Raw genomic sequence first — 15,843 nt, 5'->3', positions numbered from 1 at the left:
TTGATTCAGCTATAAAGTATCCGACGTTCTTAAAGTATTCCTTACAGATCTTCAAATGGAGTTATAGTGGCAAGTCATGCTATTTTCGGGTGCAGTCACTCATGGACTTTTATAATAATCTGACTGAGTATTAAAACGCGAAAAAATGACAAATGAGCAACGAATTCACTAAAAATTACTCAACGTCCAAATGTTTTGCCGATAAATCCCTTTACATATACCTTAATTTTGGTACTTATAAATTTCGAGGATACTTAATTTCGCGGGCTTTTATTTTTGCAGGGGCAGATATGAAAAAAGGGCATTATGGGTGACCCTATTCGGTGGAATGGTGGACTGACGGAATGACGAAACGGAATGACGGAATAAACGGAATACTCTAAAATGCGGAATATACTAAAACACGGAATTTACAGAATACTACAAAAAAACACGGAATATATGGAATATTCTAAAACGCAGAATAAGAGAAAAATCTTTTAAAAAGGATATACATGTATACATACAGTCGACTCCCATAACTCGAACCCTCGCTACTGACTCGAACTTCGCGCTAACTCGAAGTAATACTAATTTTTGTTTCTGTTCGGATCATTTCCATTTTATCCTGTCCAAGCTTGTAGCTCTTTTTTTTTCCAAATACACCGAAAATTTTGCTTGAGGATATAGTACCCAGGGATAACCGTTTCATAAGGCTAACTGGTGATTGACGTATTACACTGGATAAGGTAATTCTTCACCCTTAATTCCGGCCTTTAAATTATCCATAGCAGTGGAAAACACTTTCAAAAATGTGGACTCTGTATAAGTAGCAATATGTGGGGTGATGATCACATTTTGCATCTTAAAAAGAGGATGGTCTTTGGGAAGATTATCTGGTTCTGTTACATCCAGTGCAACACCTCTGATGACTCCATTATGTAGTGCAGCTGTCAGGTCATCATGATTGATAGTTCCTCCACGACCCACATTAATCAGTGTGGCTGTGGGTTTCATAAGACATAGTTCCTTTGATGAAATGATATGCTTGGTTTGATCAGTATATGGCAAGCATAAAATGACAAAGTCTGACTCTTGCAACAGTTTCTTCAAGTCTGGGCAGAATGAAACACCTAAAATGCATACCAAAAGTTAATAGTATGGGAAAAACACGCGAAAAAGATGTTGTTGGAATTATTGGTTTACTTCCTACCAATCACATTATTGCTTGTACAGTCTAACCTCTCCTTACGGACACCTCTATAATACGGACACCTCTCTATTACGGAGAGTTCGTTTGGTCCCATTTTACGAGCAGAATTTATCCAAGCCAATATTACAACGGCATAACGGAGTTTGTGAAGAAACGTTCGATGTTAACTGTAAAATAGCTCAATTAAAGCGAAATCTGTTAAATTTCATTGTCAGGAAGTCGAATCTACAAGAAATGGCAAACTTCGGCGATTATCCGGGAGATTTTCAGACTCTAATCTGGAGACCGGTTCAAAATCTGGAGTCTCCCGGATTATCCGGGAGAGTTGACAGCCCTGTAATTAAACTACACCAAGGTAGGGGGCTGTTATTCAGGGTGCGTTCGATTGGGACATCTGGATTTAGATTTTAAAATCCGGATTTGCAATCGAACGCGAAATCCGAAAACGGATTTCAACGCCGAGATTTCTGTTTTTACCGTGAAAAGGGATTTGAAAAACTGTCCTTAAGAACAGTGGTCTTGCATGCGCACGCATAATTAAGAAAAAGAAGACCGCTGTTCACGAGAACAGTTTTGCAAATCCGTATCGAACGGTAAAAAGGAAATCCAAAATCCACCCTGAGGACGGATTTCTCGGAGGTGAAATCCGTTTTCGGATTTCGCGTTCGATTGGGAAATCCGGATTTAGATTTTCAAAGTTTTGAAAATCTAAATCCGGATTTCCCAATCGAACGCACCCTCAGATACCCATAAGACTCTTATGGAATGCCTGAATGAACAACATTTGTTCCTGCTCTTGTGGTCCTGAGAGAATATACGATTCACATGATGGTCACACTTAACTGACTTTACCTAAGCATTTTTCTTGGTCTTCTTTCCGCGTACGACTGTAATACAAGATTTTCATGTTGAATCCTTTTGCCTTTGCAGCAACTGCTCTTCCAATATTTCCAAAACCAATAATACCCAGAGTAGAACCAGTAACTTGCTGTATAGGACTGAACACTCCTATTTTTTGCTAAATTGAAAACACAAATAGTGGTGGTTAATGTGCTCCCAAATCATTGTACACAGCCGTTTTTAGTGTCGTCACGCAACGCTTCCCACGCGTTTTCGTGACGACACTAAAAACGACTACGGTTAATAATCCTGAATGAAAAGTATAAAATAATATTGTCGCTATGATCTGTCGCGAAGGGAGGTAGGGTTCTAATTAAGCATACCAGAATACGTATAAGTTCTTGTTTACTCACTTGGCCTGATGAAAAAACAGTTGTTCTGGCGACCTCATTAGCCAGCACAATCGACCTCGCAGACGCCAATAGCAATCCGAAAGCAAATTCAGCGACAGAGTCACTTTGAAAATGCCCAGGACTTCGGCCTACACGAACACCACGATCTGTGGCTGCCTGTACGTCAATATGATTTATACCCGTGCTTGGCGTGCTAATGACTTTCAAATTAGGTAGCAAGTCCATGATCTCTTTTCCCAACTTGTGGTCTGTTCGGCCATAACCACCGGTACAGATTATCCCTTCTATCTTCGCTCGCTCATCCTCCTTAAGATCAGCTACCGCCACCAGATCTAGTAGGGTAAAATCGCTTTCGTAGGCTGGTGCGAGTTCGAAGAGCACGTCAAAGGCAGGTCTTGGAGGGTTAAAGGAAGAGTAGCACAACACAACGGGACTTGAAGCCATCGTTTCGGATCGGTGCAAGTTGAGTTTTGCAAGTAGAAGCAGAAACGTGCGTGACGCTAATGGGTAACTTCCGGTACCCAGATTTCTTAGCGACAATGTACATGTTTTCTTTCCTTGTGATGACTTACATCGGTTTTATGATGTAAGCCTTATTCGTTTTTATTTTTTATTTTATTTTTTGTTTTCTCACAACATGGATACAATGACAAACGTGTCGACACCAGGTAAAATTCAATGTTTCTTTAGGAATTCTAGTCTCACGCAATATTGCGTTCCACACTCTAGCCACAGGTCAGGTAACCCAAGCGCACCGCATTGTCACGACTCACGTATGTGAACACGCACAATGTCGGTAAAATAAGTGCGGAACTTTCTGAGAATCGGAAACCTTCGTGGATCTGCGGTAGAATACGGATGATAGCGCCGTGCTCAACCTACCTTGCTATTATTGTTCAGTGTATCTGAATTGTAGCCTGATTTTAATATTTATATTCCTTACAGATCTTCAAATGGAGTTATTTCCGAAAGTTGTGTTTTATCGGGTAGAGTAACGACACGACTTCTATAATGATCTGACTGAGTAAAAGCACGTTAAAAGCGCAACGAATTCAATAAACCAAAGTTCGATGTTTAGGTGATAGAGCGGTTTTCACTTGACTGTCGTAAAACCAAAACCAAAGTAAATACACTAGCCAACCAAAGGGCGTAGTAAAACCAAAACCAAACCAATTCCTCAATTACTTTCGACAGTCAAGTGAAAACCGCTCTAGTATTGTCTGATAAATCTCTTTACACGATGTTCAATGCTCATGCTCATGCCAAAGAGTTGGCAAAGTTAGACACCCCCAGTGGTCAACAAAATTTTATACGCGATGGCTTCGCCCGAGGTCCAAACCCTCACCCTTTTGTATACCATCTTTGACAGAAAAGGTACTCTTTTCGTATATCTTTTATTGGCAAATGGTATCCCATTCACACAGTAAATAGAACACTGCATCAATAAATGCACCGTCTGTAAATATGACTAAATCAGAGGGTATAAAACAAAAGAAGCAAGGCTGATTTTAAAGTCGGGAATATTAAATATATATATTTACCAATATTTCGGAAGGCACGGCCTTCCTTTTTCAGGGTCTTACATATAATGAAGAGGTAAAGCTAAGACGTTACAATTTAAAAAATTAAAGAATAGCGTGCAATATGATACTATAATAACACGTGAAAATTTAAATGGGAAAAAAGTGAACTTTGAAAACAAAAACCGTTGAAGTAGTGTCCAGATCTCTTTTTTAACCCTGGAGACTCCCAAATCAATTCCTACATGCACCCCTGTCAATTAATCAATGGAACTGAAAGTCTAACTTCTAAAAGACATAGGAAGATAACTTTGCAATCCCCCTTTTTGTACATTATGCTTTTATTTCCCCACTAAAATACTCCCCCTTGAGGTATCATCCACCATTCGTCCACTTTTCGGGACCGTCTTCGAGCGGATCGCGCTAGCGCTTGTAGCTTTAATATTTTACCCCTACAAACCATACATTTTGAAGTACTTAGCGTAAACGCGTCTGTTCTATTGCGAGTGTTTCTTCCTCAGCACATTCGAGGTGCATAAAAGTTAGATATCTGTGATTAACATCGCAAATGTCTTGGAAAGCGTTTTTTACAAGTCGCAAAACAGCTCTTATGCTATGTTCTAAATAGCACAAAAATTAGAAAAATATTGCCTAAATAATATTTTTACATTGGGCGCCCCATAACGTATACCGCTTTCAGTTAAAGTTATTGCTTACTTACTTGGCCTGATGAGAAAACAGTCGTTCTAGCGATCTCATTAGCCAGCACAATCGACCTCGCAGACGCCAATAGCAATCCGAAAGCAAATTCGGCCACAGCGTCACTTGGAAAATGCCCAGGACTTCGGCCTACACGAATACCACGATCTGTGGCTGCTTGTACGTCAATGTGATTTATACCCGTGCTTGGAGTGCTAATGACCTTTAAATTTGGTAGCAAGTTTATGATCTCTTTTCCCACCTTGCGGTGAGTACGGTTAATTGCCCCGGTAGAGACTAATATCCCTTCTATCTTTGCTCGTTCATCTTCACTGAGATCGGTCACGGCTACTTCATCCAGTAGTGTGAAATCGCCTTCGTAGGCTGGTGTGAGTTCGAAGAGCAAGTCAAAGGCCGGTACTGGAGAGGTAAAGGAAGAGTAGCACAACACAACGGGACGTGAAGCCATCGTTTCGGCTCGGTTGAGTTCTTCAAGCAGAAGCAGAAGCACAAACGTGCGTGACACTTATGGCTAACTTCCGGTACCTAGATTTGTTAGCGACAATGTTCATGTTTTCTGTCCTTGTGATCACTTACATCACCTATATTATGTGAGCCTTATTCTTTCTTTTTTTTTTTCCTTTTTTTTCACAATATAGATACAATGACAAACATGTCGACACCAGAAGAGAAAAAAAAAACGTTTCTTAGGAATTCTAGTCTCACGAAATATTGCGTTCCACTCTCCAGCCACAGGTCAGGTAACCCAAGCGCACCGCAACGACTCACGAATGTGAACACGCACAATGTCTGCAAAATGAGTGCGGAACTTTCTCAGAATCGGAAACCTTGGTGGATCTGCCGTAGAACACGAATGATAGCGCCGTGCTCAACCGGCCTTCCTGTTATTGTTCAGTGTATCTGAATTGTCGCCTGATTTTAATATTTACATTCCTTACAGATCTTCCAATGGAGTTATTTCGGAAAGTTATGTTTTATCGGGTACCGTAACAACACCAGTTCTATAATAATCTGACTGAGTAAGCGCACGTTTAAAACGCAACAAATTCAATAAACCAAAGTTCGATGTTTAGGTGATAGCATTGTCTGATAAGTCTCTTTTCTCCTGTCCTTACACGATGTTCATTGTTCATGCCAGGAGCCCATAGATTCTTGCTCATGCCAATGAGTTTATAGACACTCCCAGTGGTCAACAAAATTTTATACCCGATTCAATGTCCAAACCCTTACCCTTTTATATATCATTTTCGACAGAAAAGGTACTCCTGATCTTCTCGTATATCTTTTATTGGCAAATGGTACCCCTCTCACATAGCAAATAGAACATTGCATCCCTAAATACACCGTCTATTAAATATGACTAAATCAGAGGAGCCCATTCATGTAAATCACTAAATCAGGAAGTTTTCTTGTTTTTTTTTTTGACAGCCATAAGGGCCTGTTAGCCCTTTTATATCCTTTCATATACCGCAATGACAGATTTCCCTAGCCTTTCATTACTTCAAATAGTGAAATCCCTACCCCTTTATATACCTGACGCCAGGAGGGCTCCTGCTGACGCCTGAAAAAAGTAACCCTTTTGGGCAGAGCCTCCCTGTATAAGCCATTATAGGGAGTAGCCCCCCACAGGGTTACACATAGAAATAGCCGACATATTTCACCACCACGAGCTTTGGAACCATAGCTTGTTAAAAACCTTCCTTGAAATAAAAAAAAGTCCAAAAAAGAAGCTTGTTGGGGATTTTTGTTTCTGATAAATCTCTCCACCAAGTGGGAATGACTTGGGCAAGCTGTGATGAGCCACACCTCTGATGCAAGCTGCTGAACATGAGTCATGCCTTAAACTGGTAGTAAACTTTCTTAACAGGCAAAGGAATAGTGACCATTGACAGAAACCCTAACCGGATGCCAATTGTAAGCTTCAGAAAATCAAATAGTACAGGTAAGTGTAAACAAGGAAATTTATTTCCTCTTTTATGAACAAATGTAGGTACTTCTTTACTTGTGCCCCAGTCCTGACATTAATAAAAGACACCCAAAATTTTGCAAGGGAATACAATGAGGGCAAACATCGCATACAGCTAACTGATGGCCGACTAATTACTATACTGGAGAAGGTAAATCTTTGCCTTTAATTCCAGCCTTCAAATTATCCAAAACGGTTGTAAACATTTTAAAAAATGTGGACTCTGTATAAGTAGCGATATGTGGGGTGATGATCACATTTTGCATCGTAAAAAGAGGATGGTCTTCAGGAAGATTATCTGGTTCTGTTACATCCAGTGCGGCTCCTCTGATGACTCCATTCCGTAATGCAGCTGTCAGGTCATCATGATTGACAGTTCCACCACGACCCACATTAATCAGTGTGGCTGTGGGTTTCATAAGACAAAGTTCCTTAGATGAAATGATATGCTTGGTTTGATCAGTATATGGCAAGCATAAAATGACAAAGTCTGACTCTTGCAACAGTTTCTTCAAGTCTGGGCAGAATGAAACACCTAAAATGCATACCAGATATTAATAGCACAGCAGGAGTTTCCGAGCTACTATGTTATTTTGTAGTCATTCAGGTTTATTCATAGGAAGTGATTTGATTTTGATTTTATTTTAGACAATTTATATACTGATTCTTGATACACAGGTCCCTGTTTCTAATGAATAGGGAGCTTTAGCATTGACGACGGCAACTGCAGCGAAAACGTCAGTTTTAAAATGAATTCCCGTTTTTTCAATCTTTGTCCCGTTTATTCCAGTTTGCTGAAAATGTCAAATGTAGGAGAATTTCCCTGGAGTTGATTTCTTGAGGACCGCACTCAAGTTTAGAGAGAGAAAAAGAGATTCGTCGTCGCTTGTTTACGTCCTCCATAAAACTTGCAATTAGGCATTTTCACGTCGTAGTCGTGAAAAGGACGGTAAAGAAATGTACAAAAAAGCGTGATCACGTGCAAAGTTGTTGTTTTGCGTAATAAACCTATTGCTTTTTTGACGTCCTCTTTGCCGTCGCCATCGTCGTTGCTAAAGCTCCCTAATATCCTGGAAGAGGGAGGGGCAGAGGAGTGACGACTGTTGTCCCTCCTCTGCTTGGGGGAAGTGTTAGGTTACACCAGTTGTATGATGCGCTCTAGCTACATAGTCGTGGAGTTCATAACATTTTCACCTTGGACAAGCTTGGACTATTGTGGTGGTGAAACACGGGCTTGTGTCTCAGTGACCCTAAGGACTTTGCTGGCTAGCACTCTGGTCCCTGGCAGGGTCAATAATGATAGATTGGTGCAGTGATAGACAACTGATCTTGTACAAGAAACCAGCCATGGTCCTCAGCGGTCGAACTAGCCTCCCATGCAGATGTTCTTAGGGGTTCGTGACTTCTTCCTGCTGGGCGACCCCCTGAGAACGTCTGTGTGGGAGGCTAGTGTTGAGCAGGGAGCTAACCACCTCCACTTGTTCATTCAACCATGACAGGGGCTAGAAAAAGGGCTTGATCAAACTCTTCTTTGCCTAGCCTGCATAGCTGGTGGGATACCTGCGGGGGTTACTCCTGTACGCCTGGTTGTTGGACTATTCAGAAAACCCAAGAATTATGGCAGGTGGGATTTGAATTTGACTTGTACCAAATCTTGTTGTGGCTCCACAGCCAAAGCAATACATTACTCCCACACTAATACCTCCAGCTACACAGGCTATTCTTTGCCAGAAGCTGACATTTGCGTGAAAACGTTAAGGCTTCTACTCAGTTAGCCAAAAGCAGACCCCAGGGGGTGGTAGGGGGTACTTCCTAGTAATAGGCTAATGGAGATGTAACCTGAGATCAGGCCCAATTTTAGCAGTTCTCATACATTCTCTCCATGCCCGCCGGAATGTAATTTTCAAAGCAAAACGAAAATAGAGCCTGATCTCAGGTTAATGGAGATGTGCCTGTTGGATAGGGTCACATTTTCACGACTGGATTGGCTATAATGGGGGTGCATCTTCAACAGAGCTACTGCGATGGGTTTGCACATTCCACGATGTTGGGGGTGAGAAAATTCTGGTAATTGGGGATTAAGAAATAAGAAGATTCATGGTTTAAAAGTGACAGAAAGTGAGTAAGTTGGGATTGCAAAAAATACTTTTGCTCAAAAGCGACTGAGATGGGGTCCTCTTGACTACAGAATAGGCTATAATTGGGAAGGGGTCCCGAGATGCCAGCCGCATATATCTGCCAAAAATTAACCCAATTCACCCCCTCCCCCCATGTGGAAGAAGGCCTGAATGACAAATGTTTGTTTGTACAACATGAGCACCTGGGTCCCAAGAGGACAAATGATGATGATGGTCACCCTTTACTGAATAGACTATGAGTAGTCTCCATTTTCCCTCAGGGATAGTAGATCGAGTGAAACGCAAGCGCGAGTGAAAATCACCCACTCTTCTCATGTGGGATGATTTCACGTGTGCTCTTGTTTTGCTTACTCTACTATCCCTGAGGAAAAATAGTCTATTTACCTAGGTATTTTTCATGATCTTCTTTCGGAGTTCGACAGTGATACAAGATCTTCATGTTGAATCCTTTTGCCTTTTCAGCAACTGCTTTTCCAATATTTCCAAAACCAATAATGCCCAGAGTAGAACCAGTAACTTGCTGTATAGGCTTGAATATTTGTATTTTTTGCTAAATTGGAAACACAGATAGTAGCAGTAAATATAAATAAGCTTGATAGAAATAATTTTGTCCATATTTCTCTACCATGCAAAATAGTATTTGAAGTATCAAAACATGTCATATGCATCACGCTTGGGCTACCTGTGACCTTGTAGTAAATGAAATTTGACGGCTTCAATGTTATAAAACCCAAACATGCATGTTTTTTGTGTATCTGATCTGTAGTTAAAAACATCTGAATGATGCATTTAACACTGATATCTTAGTCACCTGAGATGTTTAGGTCATCTTGTATAACGACTCATAATGTCACACACAACAGCCTGGTCTATAACTAATGTAAGGCTTCATGTAATATCCCAAGCCACACCCATCTTATAATTTGGAGACTGGGTCGATTTGTGTTTATTGCATGGTGGGAAGGGATTAGGGGGGTGGTTGTTAATTTTTTAAGTGGGTAGTAATGCAAAAAACAGTCCCAGTTTCTAGATCCAGGTTGTCATCTCAAGTATCTGCCGACCTTTTTCTTGCCCCTACGTGCCCCTCATAACCCCAGATATCATAAAAGACCTAATAAAGACCCATGGCACCTTTTTAATTGTAGGGGTCCAGGCAGGGGTGTTTGATAGATAGCAGGCATTTAAAGTAGGGAGGCGTTTATTCTCATACCGTAATTGACCACTCCAGAAATACTATAACATACCATAATGCTCTTTGTTTGTCACCACAAAATTTTGCATAAGCATTGTTTTCAGTTTCTCTTGGGGCCATTTTAACTCCCGAGAGAAACTGAAGACAATGCTTATGCAGAACTTTGGGGTGACAAACAAAAAGCATTATGGTTTGTTATGGTATTTTCTGGAGTGGTGAATTGTAACAAGCTCAACAAAACTAATATGCTTTAGGCAAAAGTATCAAGAAAAATAGAGGAATATCCACTCCATCAAACCCCAACATTGATGTGTTGCCATTGTTAGTCTATCCTTACTTTGAACTTGACATTGAACAAGATGAAATATTCAAAGGCTTTAAATCGAGCAAGGAACTGAATGAATTGAATGATTCTGCTTCTTTTTGCTAATTGTTAGTATTTTGGGGTAATTGTTATGGGGGTGTCTACTAGAGAGGGGTGTCTGATACAATTTTAACAGCATAGAAGGGGTGATTATTAGAAAAGAGGCTTTTATTTGGAACTGGGCGTTTATTAGGTCGTTTACGGTATCCTGTTTAACCTCAGAAACTCATAAATGAGATCCTTGATGCGCTCCTGGCAGTACAACAAGTGGAGAAGTCACGTGACAGAGAAGGATGACACTGCAACTCTCCCGGCCATCCACCTGAACTCTTGGGATGGAAGGTAGGATTCACCATACTCGAAATATATAATTTCTTTCTTACTCACTTGGCCTGATGAAAAAACAGTTGTTCTGGCGACCTCATTAGCCAGCACAATCGACCTCGCGGATGCCAATAGCAATCCGAAGGCAAATTCCGCAACAGCGTCAATTTGATGCAAACTTCGGCCAATACGAACACCTCGATCTGTTGCTGCCTGCACGTCAATATGATTTAAGCCCATGCTTGGAGTGCTAATGACTTTCAAATTAGGTAGCAAGTCCATAATCTCTTGTCCCAGTTTGTGGTCTGTTCGGGTATAACCCCCGGTACACACAATCCCTTCTATCTTTGCTCGCTCATCTTCACTGAGATCGGTCACCACCTTTTGATCCAGTAGTGTAAAATCACCTTCGTAAGCTCGTGCGAGTTCCAAGAGCAAGTTTTGAGCAGGTTTTGGAGGGGTAAAGGATGAGTAGCACAGCACAACAGGACGTGATGCCATTGTTTCGGCGCAAGATGTTCGAGTATGTGTTGCGTGACACTAGATTTCGTACCCAGATCTTCCAGAGAACGTGAGAACGACGGTAATAGCGTGACACCTACCATGTATATAAAAACACATACATACTTTATTCAAGGTATCATAAAAATAAAAGATACAAAAATAGCATCCTGAAAAGGAGGTTAAAAAGGTGTTCTCTATATGAATTAACTTCCTAAAAAATAAAAGTAAAAAAATACAAAACAGTGTCTAAGAGGAAAAATTTACATAGAAAAGAATGAAATTATGAAATACACATATTGATATATGATTTAAGAGTAGCTTTCTGAAACGTCTTAAATTTCCAGCCTCCACAGCGTAGCGGGGCAAATTGTTCCATTCGGGCACAATTCTAAAAAAGAAAAAGTATCTATAACAGTTACACGTTGCCATTCTTACTTGTAATTTGTAGCAGGGGCTCCTGTTTGTAGCTATGATTGGATCTGGTAACCTTTGAAGCAAGCTCAAAGTAATCCCGAAAACGGAGATTTTTTAATCCAAATACAACTTATGACTCAATCAAGGAAGTATAATCTCCTATCACTCAGCGACGACTAACGCAGGGCTTGGCATCCGGGAGGTGGGGGGGGGGTACTCCTTGCAATTCTTGGTGGGGGAGTGCCGCCGGTTCTCCAAATCCTCACCCTGTTTCAGACCAAAAAATGTCATTTTTCATACTCGTTTTCAGACCTGGCCTCTAAACAATTATGTCATCATTACTTAAATTATAACGGTTAGGCCCTTCAATGGTTTCTCTTTGTTTAGGGGGAGAGAATCTCAGGGCCCGGGTGTTCGATGGCCTATGCGGAGAAGCTCCTCCCAAACGGGGTACCTTTTTCGACCTTTTAGGTTTTCGGGTTACTGAAAAGGTATGAATTTCCTGAGTTGAAGAGTTTGTCATTAACGTATTTTAGGAGCCAATTAATCGGTTTTTAATTGCAACATTGCACGCACTAGACGCACTTTTGCTTATAGCTGTATCGTTTTCATTTTTTCCCGTTATATGAAATTTACAAGAAGTCTGTTTTATATTGTACTTCGTAAGACGAGATACAGCGTTCTTTGTAAGTATGTGAATGGGCTCCTTTTGTCAAAAGTGATACATAGGGGCAGGGGGAGGCAGGGGGCCATGTAGGCTCCTCAAGCTCCTCATAGAGGTAAGCACAGGAAGCTGGCGACACGCTGCGACACTTCCCCTCCCCCCTCCCCCCTTCCCCTCTTTTCTGGCTATAAACGCAATGCTCCATTCTTTGTCTTTTGGGGGGCTTAGTGCTTGTTTCCACAGTCAAACTTGCTGCGAAAGGTCTCAAAAAAGCGTTGGGCTTAAGTGCGGTCGATCGGTCGCGTGCCTTTAGTTCTTAAGGGGTACATGCAAAGGTCCACATTACATGCAGATGAAGCGGTAAATGCCTTCTCATTAACAAGTAGTGGGTCAATGACCCGATTTTAGAGCGTGATATTGGCCCCGAACTCGTTATTCTATTGCACTTCCTTATTCACTGAATTATTTCTAAAACATTTTCATAAAAGAGTTCCATTCTACGAAGTTCTTGAGCGTACTGATTGCCAGCCAGCTTGACAAGTTTTACGACTTGACAGAATGCAGATCGTTAGCAAATTTATATTGATATTGCACGATCAACAATTGTGAACAATTCGCACGGCCAACATCGTCAACGGAAGAGGCGCATTGTTTTGTGAAAGTCTGTTTTTTGATCTTATCGCTTGCGCGCGGAAACGCACATGGATATCTTGTGATTTGAATCGTGCGCGGAATACAAACGAGCAAAACGAGCGCAGCTGGAGTTCTCTGCAACCAGGATGAAGCATGTCTTCCGTCACGAAGATAAAAGTCTCTGTTCGATTTTAGATTTTTGGTTGTATACAGATAATTCTTATTGAATAAAAAGTTCACGTGAGCGAAGTCACCTGAAAGAAATATTTGTTTGGAGTTTTGTTGACGGAAACTGCTGCTGAAAATCATGACGCAATGGTATCCGTGATTTTCGATTTCCGGTGTTTTCTCGGGTCTCGAGACCTCTTTACTTCTTTGCCATGCATTTATATCAGAGCACGCTGATTGGTCACTTTCCGTCAGGTTATCAAAAGCTTGCGTTCTAATTGGTGGAAATGAACAAAAACCCAGCCGAGTGTCACGTGTGTGGCAAAAACAAATTTCCAAAACAACACAAACTGCGACAGAAAAAGTGTTAGTTCTGCGAGGGAAAGCAAAGTGTAGGCTTTGGTTTGATAGGATCAATCGATTTGACCAATTGCTGTTAAAATCTCTTAAACCTCGTGGTGGTGACGCTTTTGAAATTCACCTAATATTCATTCCGGGATTTGGAAGTGAGTTTCATTTCCTGAAATCGACGACATGGTGAAGACGTTTCAAGCGTATCTCAGTCCTCAGTGTCACAGAAAGTACAGTTGTATTCACTGTCGGGCTCACCTGGCCAACCACGACGAACTTATTTCGAAGGTGAGACCTTTGTTTTTAGCGAAAATAAAGTCAGTTTTAGAGGAATCGCATGTTTATGTTCCAGTTCGTGACAACAACAGCCATGTTGATTTTAGATGTAATTTTCGCTTTCAGTCGTTCCAAGGTAGCCAAGGCCGAGCTTACTTGTTCAACAAAGTGTAAGTTGTTATTTTATGAAAGATTCATTTTACAATGTAATTTTAAGGTGCTGTTTTTCAATCTAACTGTTTCTTTGAATTATTGTATTCGCAGAGTGAATGTCGGTTGCGGTCCGGCTGAGGAAAGGGTTCTTTTGACGGGCCTTCATGCAGTTGCCGACATTTATTGCGAGTGCTGTAAAACAACGTTGGGATGGAAATACGTGAGTATTATTTTCTGTTTTTTCTTTGTATGGCTGCCCAATAACACCAGAGTAATTTCTTGGGAAAATTTCCCGCGTGTTTTTCGCACTGTCGAAGGAAAACACGCCATTATGCAAATTTCTCGCCATGATGACAACAACAGCCCTGAGCGCTCTTAAAATTAGTGGCCCAATGTTTCTTTACTTTCATTTCTTTTCCAGGAGCACGCCTTTGAGAATAGCCAGAAATACAAAGAGGGAAAGTTCATCATCGAAATGGCGCATATGATCAAGGATAATGGATGGGAATAGCGAAAAGGAAGATAGAAATTTTTTTTTATCTCCAGTGGACTTACATTGGATTTTGTACAGAGATAAATGTTTTATTCATAAATGTTAAGAGAGCTTTTATATTTGAAGAAACCACAAGATATCCTGATCTATCCATGAGCAGGATTATTTAGAACTCTTTCGCAAGAAAATCGACCTTTTCTTTGTATATAGGAGAGAAATTTCATGGTTTTATTGTCGTACAACATTAACATTATTATTGCATCGGCTACATAATGTAAATAGATTTGAAGGTGCAATGCGAGAGCTTAAGATGATGATTTCTTCTTTATCTATTGCCTGTACAGTTGTGTTCGCTAATACGGTAAATTTTTGTAAATATGAAAATAGTATTGTTGTATTCTATGGTTAATTTAAGTCGAACGAACGAATCAATGAAAATGAAAGTTGTTAGTCTCTTGTCTAATTTTCTTGTGGGGGTAATCGATCGTCAATTTGCATCCGTGTTTGTGCCAAAAAGCATTCAGCAATATATTTCAGTTGTAAACATCGTGGGAAATGTTAGATCTTTTAAATGAAATGCTTCTTACTTAGGTTGCATTTTTTTGGCACGTTCCAAAATAGTTGGAGCTTTACCACATGTCGGAAGAGCTTCATAATGCAATATTTTTTGCGGTCGGTATGTAATAGTTCTAAGCCGATTGTTTACACCGAACCAATAGTTTTTATGAAAATTTGCATTGAGATTTTGTTTATTCCATTCAAATTTCCGCAGCTGAAATGAGAGAGGGATATTCCTGCCTGGTGCCCAATAATAAACGAAAGTGATCCTATGTAATAACGATCTAGATATATTTTGTACAGTGTACAAAATTCGCATTCTCTTGCTCTTCGCCACGATCGCCATATAGGAGTTTTTAAACAGGCCAAGATACACGGGAAAACTATATCTTCCTACTTGTAGCAAGATTCCTGTTCTTCCCTGCGGAGGAATATTAATTCGAACTGAAACAGAGACTAAGACAGGTGCAAGACAGAAGGAGCGGGAGAGACTGGTGTTGAGGATCGCGAAGAGATTTTTCCATTCTGGACTCTTCTTCGCATTCAGGGATCTTGGTTTGCTTCCAGACAGTTTTCAAAATGTGTCAAAAATAAAAATACTTCAAAAAAAATTCAATATTTGCAAAACGTGACCTAGGGAACATGTTGTCAAGGACCGTCTTAAAATATTCATGTACCATCAAAGCAAAGGACGTGATAAAAACAATTAACCCTTTGTAATGCAAAGCATGTCCAACTTAACGTGGCCAGTATTCTTAATAGCTTCAGGCTCTCATAACTCAGTTGGGCTGAAAATTAAGGAGACGGTCCAATAAATATCAGAGTCAAACACGTGTGGTGAATTTTTCTTGGAAGCAAAACATTTTATACCGCTAAATTCTGAAAGTTTTAAAAATAACCAAACTAGATGGGCTGCCAGTTAAGACGAAAACTTTTTCTCGTGAAATTGCCCCACAAAAT

At 40.5% G+C, this 15,843-nt stretch overlaps 4 protein-coding genes across 4 annotated transcripts; 1 reads left to right on the top strand and 3 right to left on the bottom strand.

Moving 5' to 3' along the window:
• Positions 1 to 7: 7 nt before the first annotated feature.
• LOC140952557 (probable 2-ketogluconate reductase) lies at positions 8 to 2,902 on the bottom strand. Its single transcript, XM_073401983.1, has 3 exons — positions 2,446 to 2,902; positions 2,045 to 2,210; positions 8 to 1,112 (listed from the first exon to the last, which is right to left on the bottom strand). Exons 1-3 carry the CDS (start codon positions 2,887 to 2,889, stop codon positions 715 to 717), a joined length of 1,008 nt encoding a protein of 335 aa, XP_073258084.1. The 5' UTR covers positions 2,890 to 2,902; the 3' UTR covers positions 8 to 714.
• Positions 2,903 to 4,671: 1,769 nt separating this feature from the next.
• Positions 4,672 to 5,133, bottom strand: LOC140952451 (putative 2-hydroxyacid dehydrogenase SAUSA300_2254). The gene has a single exon (XM_073401875.1). The coding sequence runs from the start codon at positions 5,131 to 5,133 to the stop codon at positions 4,672 to 4,674; it is 462 nt and encodes a 153-aa protein (XP_073257976.1).
• Positions 5,134 to 6,628: 1,495 nt separating this feature from the next.
• On the bottom strand, positions 6,629 to 11,194 carry LOC140951809 (probable 2-ketogluconate reductase). The gene is made up of 3 exons (XM_073401160.1): positions 10,733 to 11,194; positions 9,174 to 9,339; positions 6,629 to 7,186 (listed from the first exon to the last, which is right to left on the bottom strand). Exons 1-3 carry the CDS (start codon positions 11,168 to 11,170, stop codon positions 6,789 to 6,791), a joined length of 1,002 nt encoding a protein of 333 aa, XP_073257261.1. The 5' UTR covers positions 11,171 to 11,194; the 3' UTR covers positions 6,629 to 6,788.
• Positions 11,195 to 13,392: 2,198 nt separating this feature from the next.
• Positions 13,393 to 14,775, top strand: LOC140952285 (protein yippee-like 1). The gene is made up of 4 exons (XM_073401714.1): positions 13,393 to 13,691; positions 13,806 to 13,849; positions 13,944 to 14,052; positions 14,254 to 14,775. The coding sequence occupies exons 1-4, from the start codon at positions 13,587 to 13,589 to the stop codon at positions 14,341 to 14,343; spliced, it is 348 nt and encodes a 115-aa protein (XP_073257815.1). The 5' UTR covers positions 13,393 to 13,586; the 3' UTR covers positions 14,344 to 14,775.
• The last annotated feature ends 1,068 nt before the right edge of the window (positions 14,776 to 15,843 follow it).

The sequence above is a fragment of the Porites lutea genome, chromosome 11 (assembly GCF_958299795.1).
Source record: "Porites lutea chromosome 11, jaPorLute2.1, whole genome shotgun sequence".
Taxonomy (NCBI): Eukaryota; Metazoa; Cnidaria; class Anthozoa; order Scleractinia; family Poritidae; genus Porites; species Porites lutea.
The sequence above is the reverse complement of the archived record's forward strand: the minus strand, read 5'-3'. Positions and strand labels throughout refer to the sequence as shown.

Bases quoted from the DNA above. Each gene is read 5' to 3' on its own strand.
- LOC140952557 (XM_073401983.1), bottom strand. From the start codon at position 2,889: ATGGCTTCAAGTCCCGTTGTGTTGTGCTACTCTTCCTTTAACCCTCCA. The intron at 2,211-2,445 runs GTGAGTAAACAA...TTTTCAATTTAG, and splicing joins CTGTTTTTTCATCAGGCCAA to CAAAAAATAGGAGTGTTCAG. The intron at 1,113-2,044 runs GTAAAGTCAGTT...TATGCATTTTAG, and splicing joins AGACCAAGAAAAATGCTTAG to GTGTTTCATTCTGCCCAGAC.
- LOC140952451 (XM_073401875.1), bottom strand. From the start codon at position 5,133: ATGGCTTCACGTCCCGTTGTGTTGTGCTACTCTTCCTTTACCTCTCCA.
- LOC140951809 (XM_073401160.1), bottom strand. From the start codon at position 11,170: ATGGCATCACGTCCTGTTGTGCTGTGCTACTCATCCTTTACCCCTCCA. The intron at 9,340-10,732 runs GTGAGTAAGAAA...TTTCCAATTTAG, and splicing joins CTGTTTTTTCATCAGGCCAA to CAAAAAATACAAATATTCAA. The intron at 7,187-9,173 runs GTAAATAGACTA...TATGCATTTTAG, and splicing joins AGATCATGAAAAATACCTAG to GTGTTTCATTCTGCCCAGAC.
- LOC140952285 (XM_073401714.1), top strand. From the start codon at position 13,587: ATGGTGAAGACGTTTCAAGCGTATCTCAGTCCTCAGTGTCACAGAAAG. The intron at 13,850-13,943 runs GTAAGTTGTTAT...TTGTATTCGCAG, and splicing joins GCTTACTTGTTCAACAAAGT to AGTGAATGTCGGTTGCGGTC. The intron at 14,053-14,253 runs GTGAGTATTATT...TTTCTTTTCCAG, and splicing joins CAACGTTGGGATGGAAATAC to GAGCACGCCTTTGAGAATAG.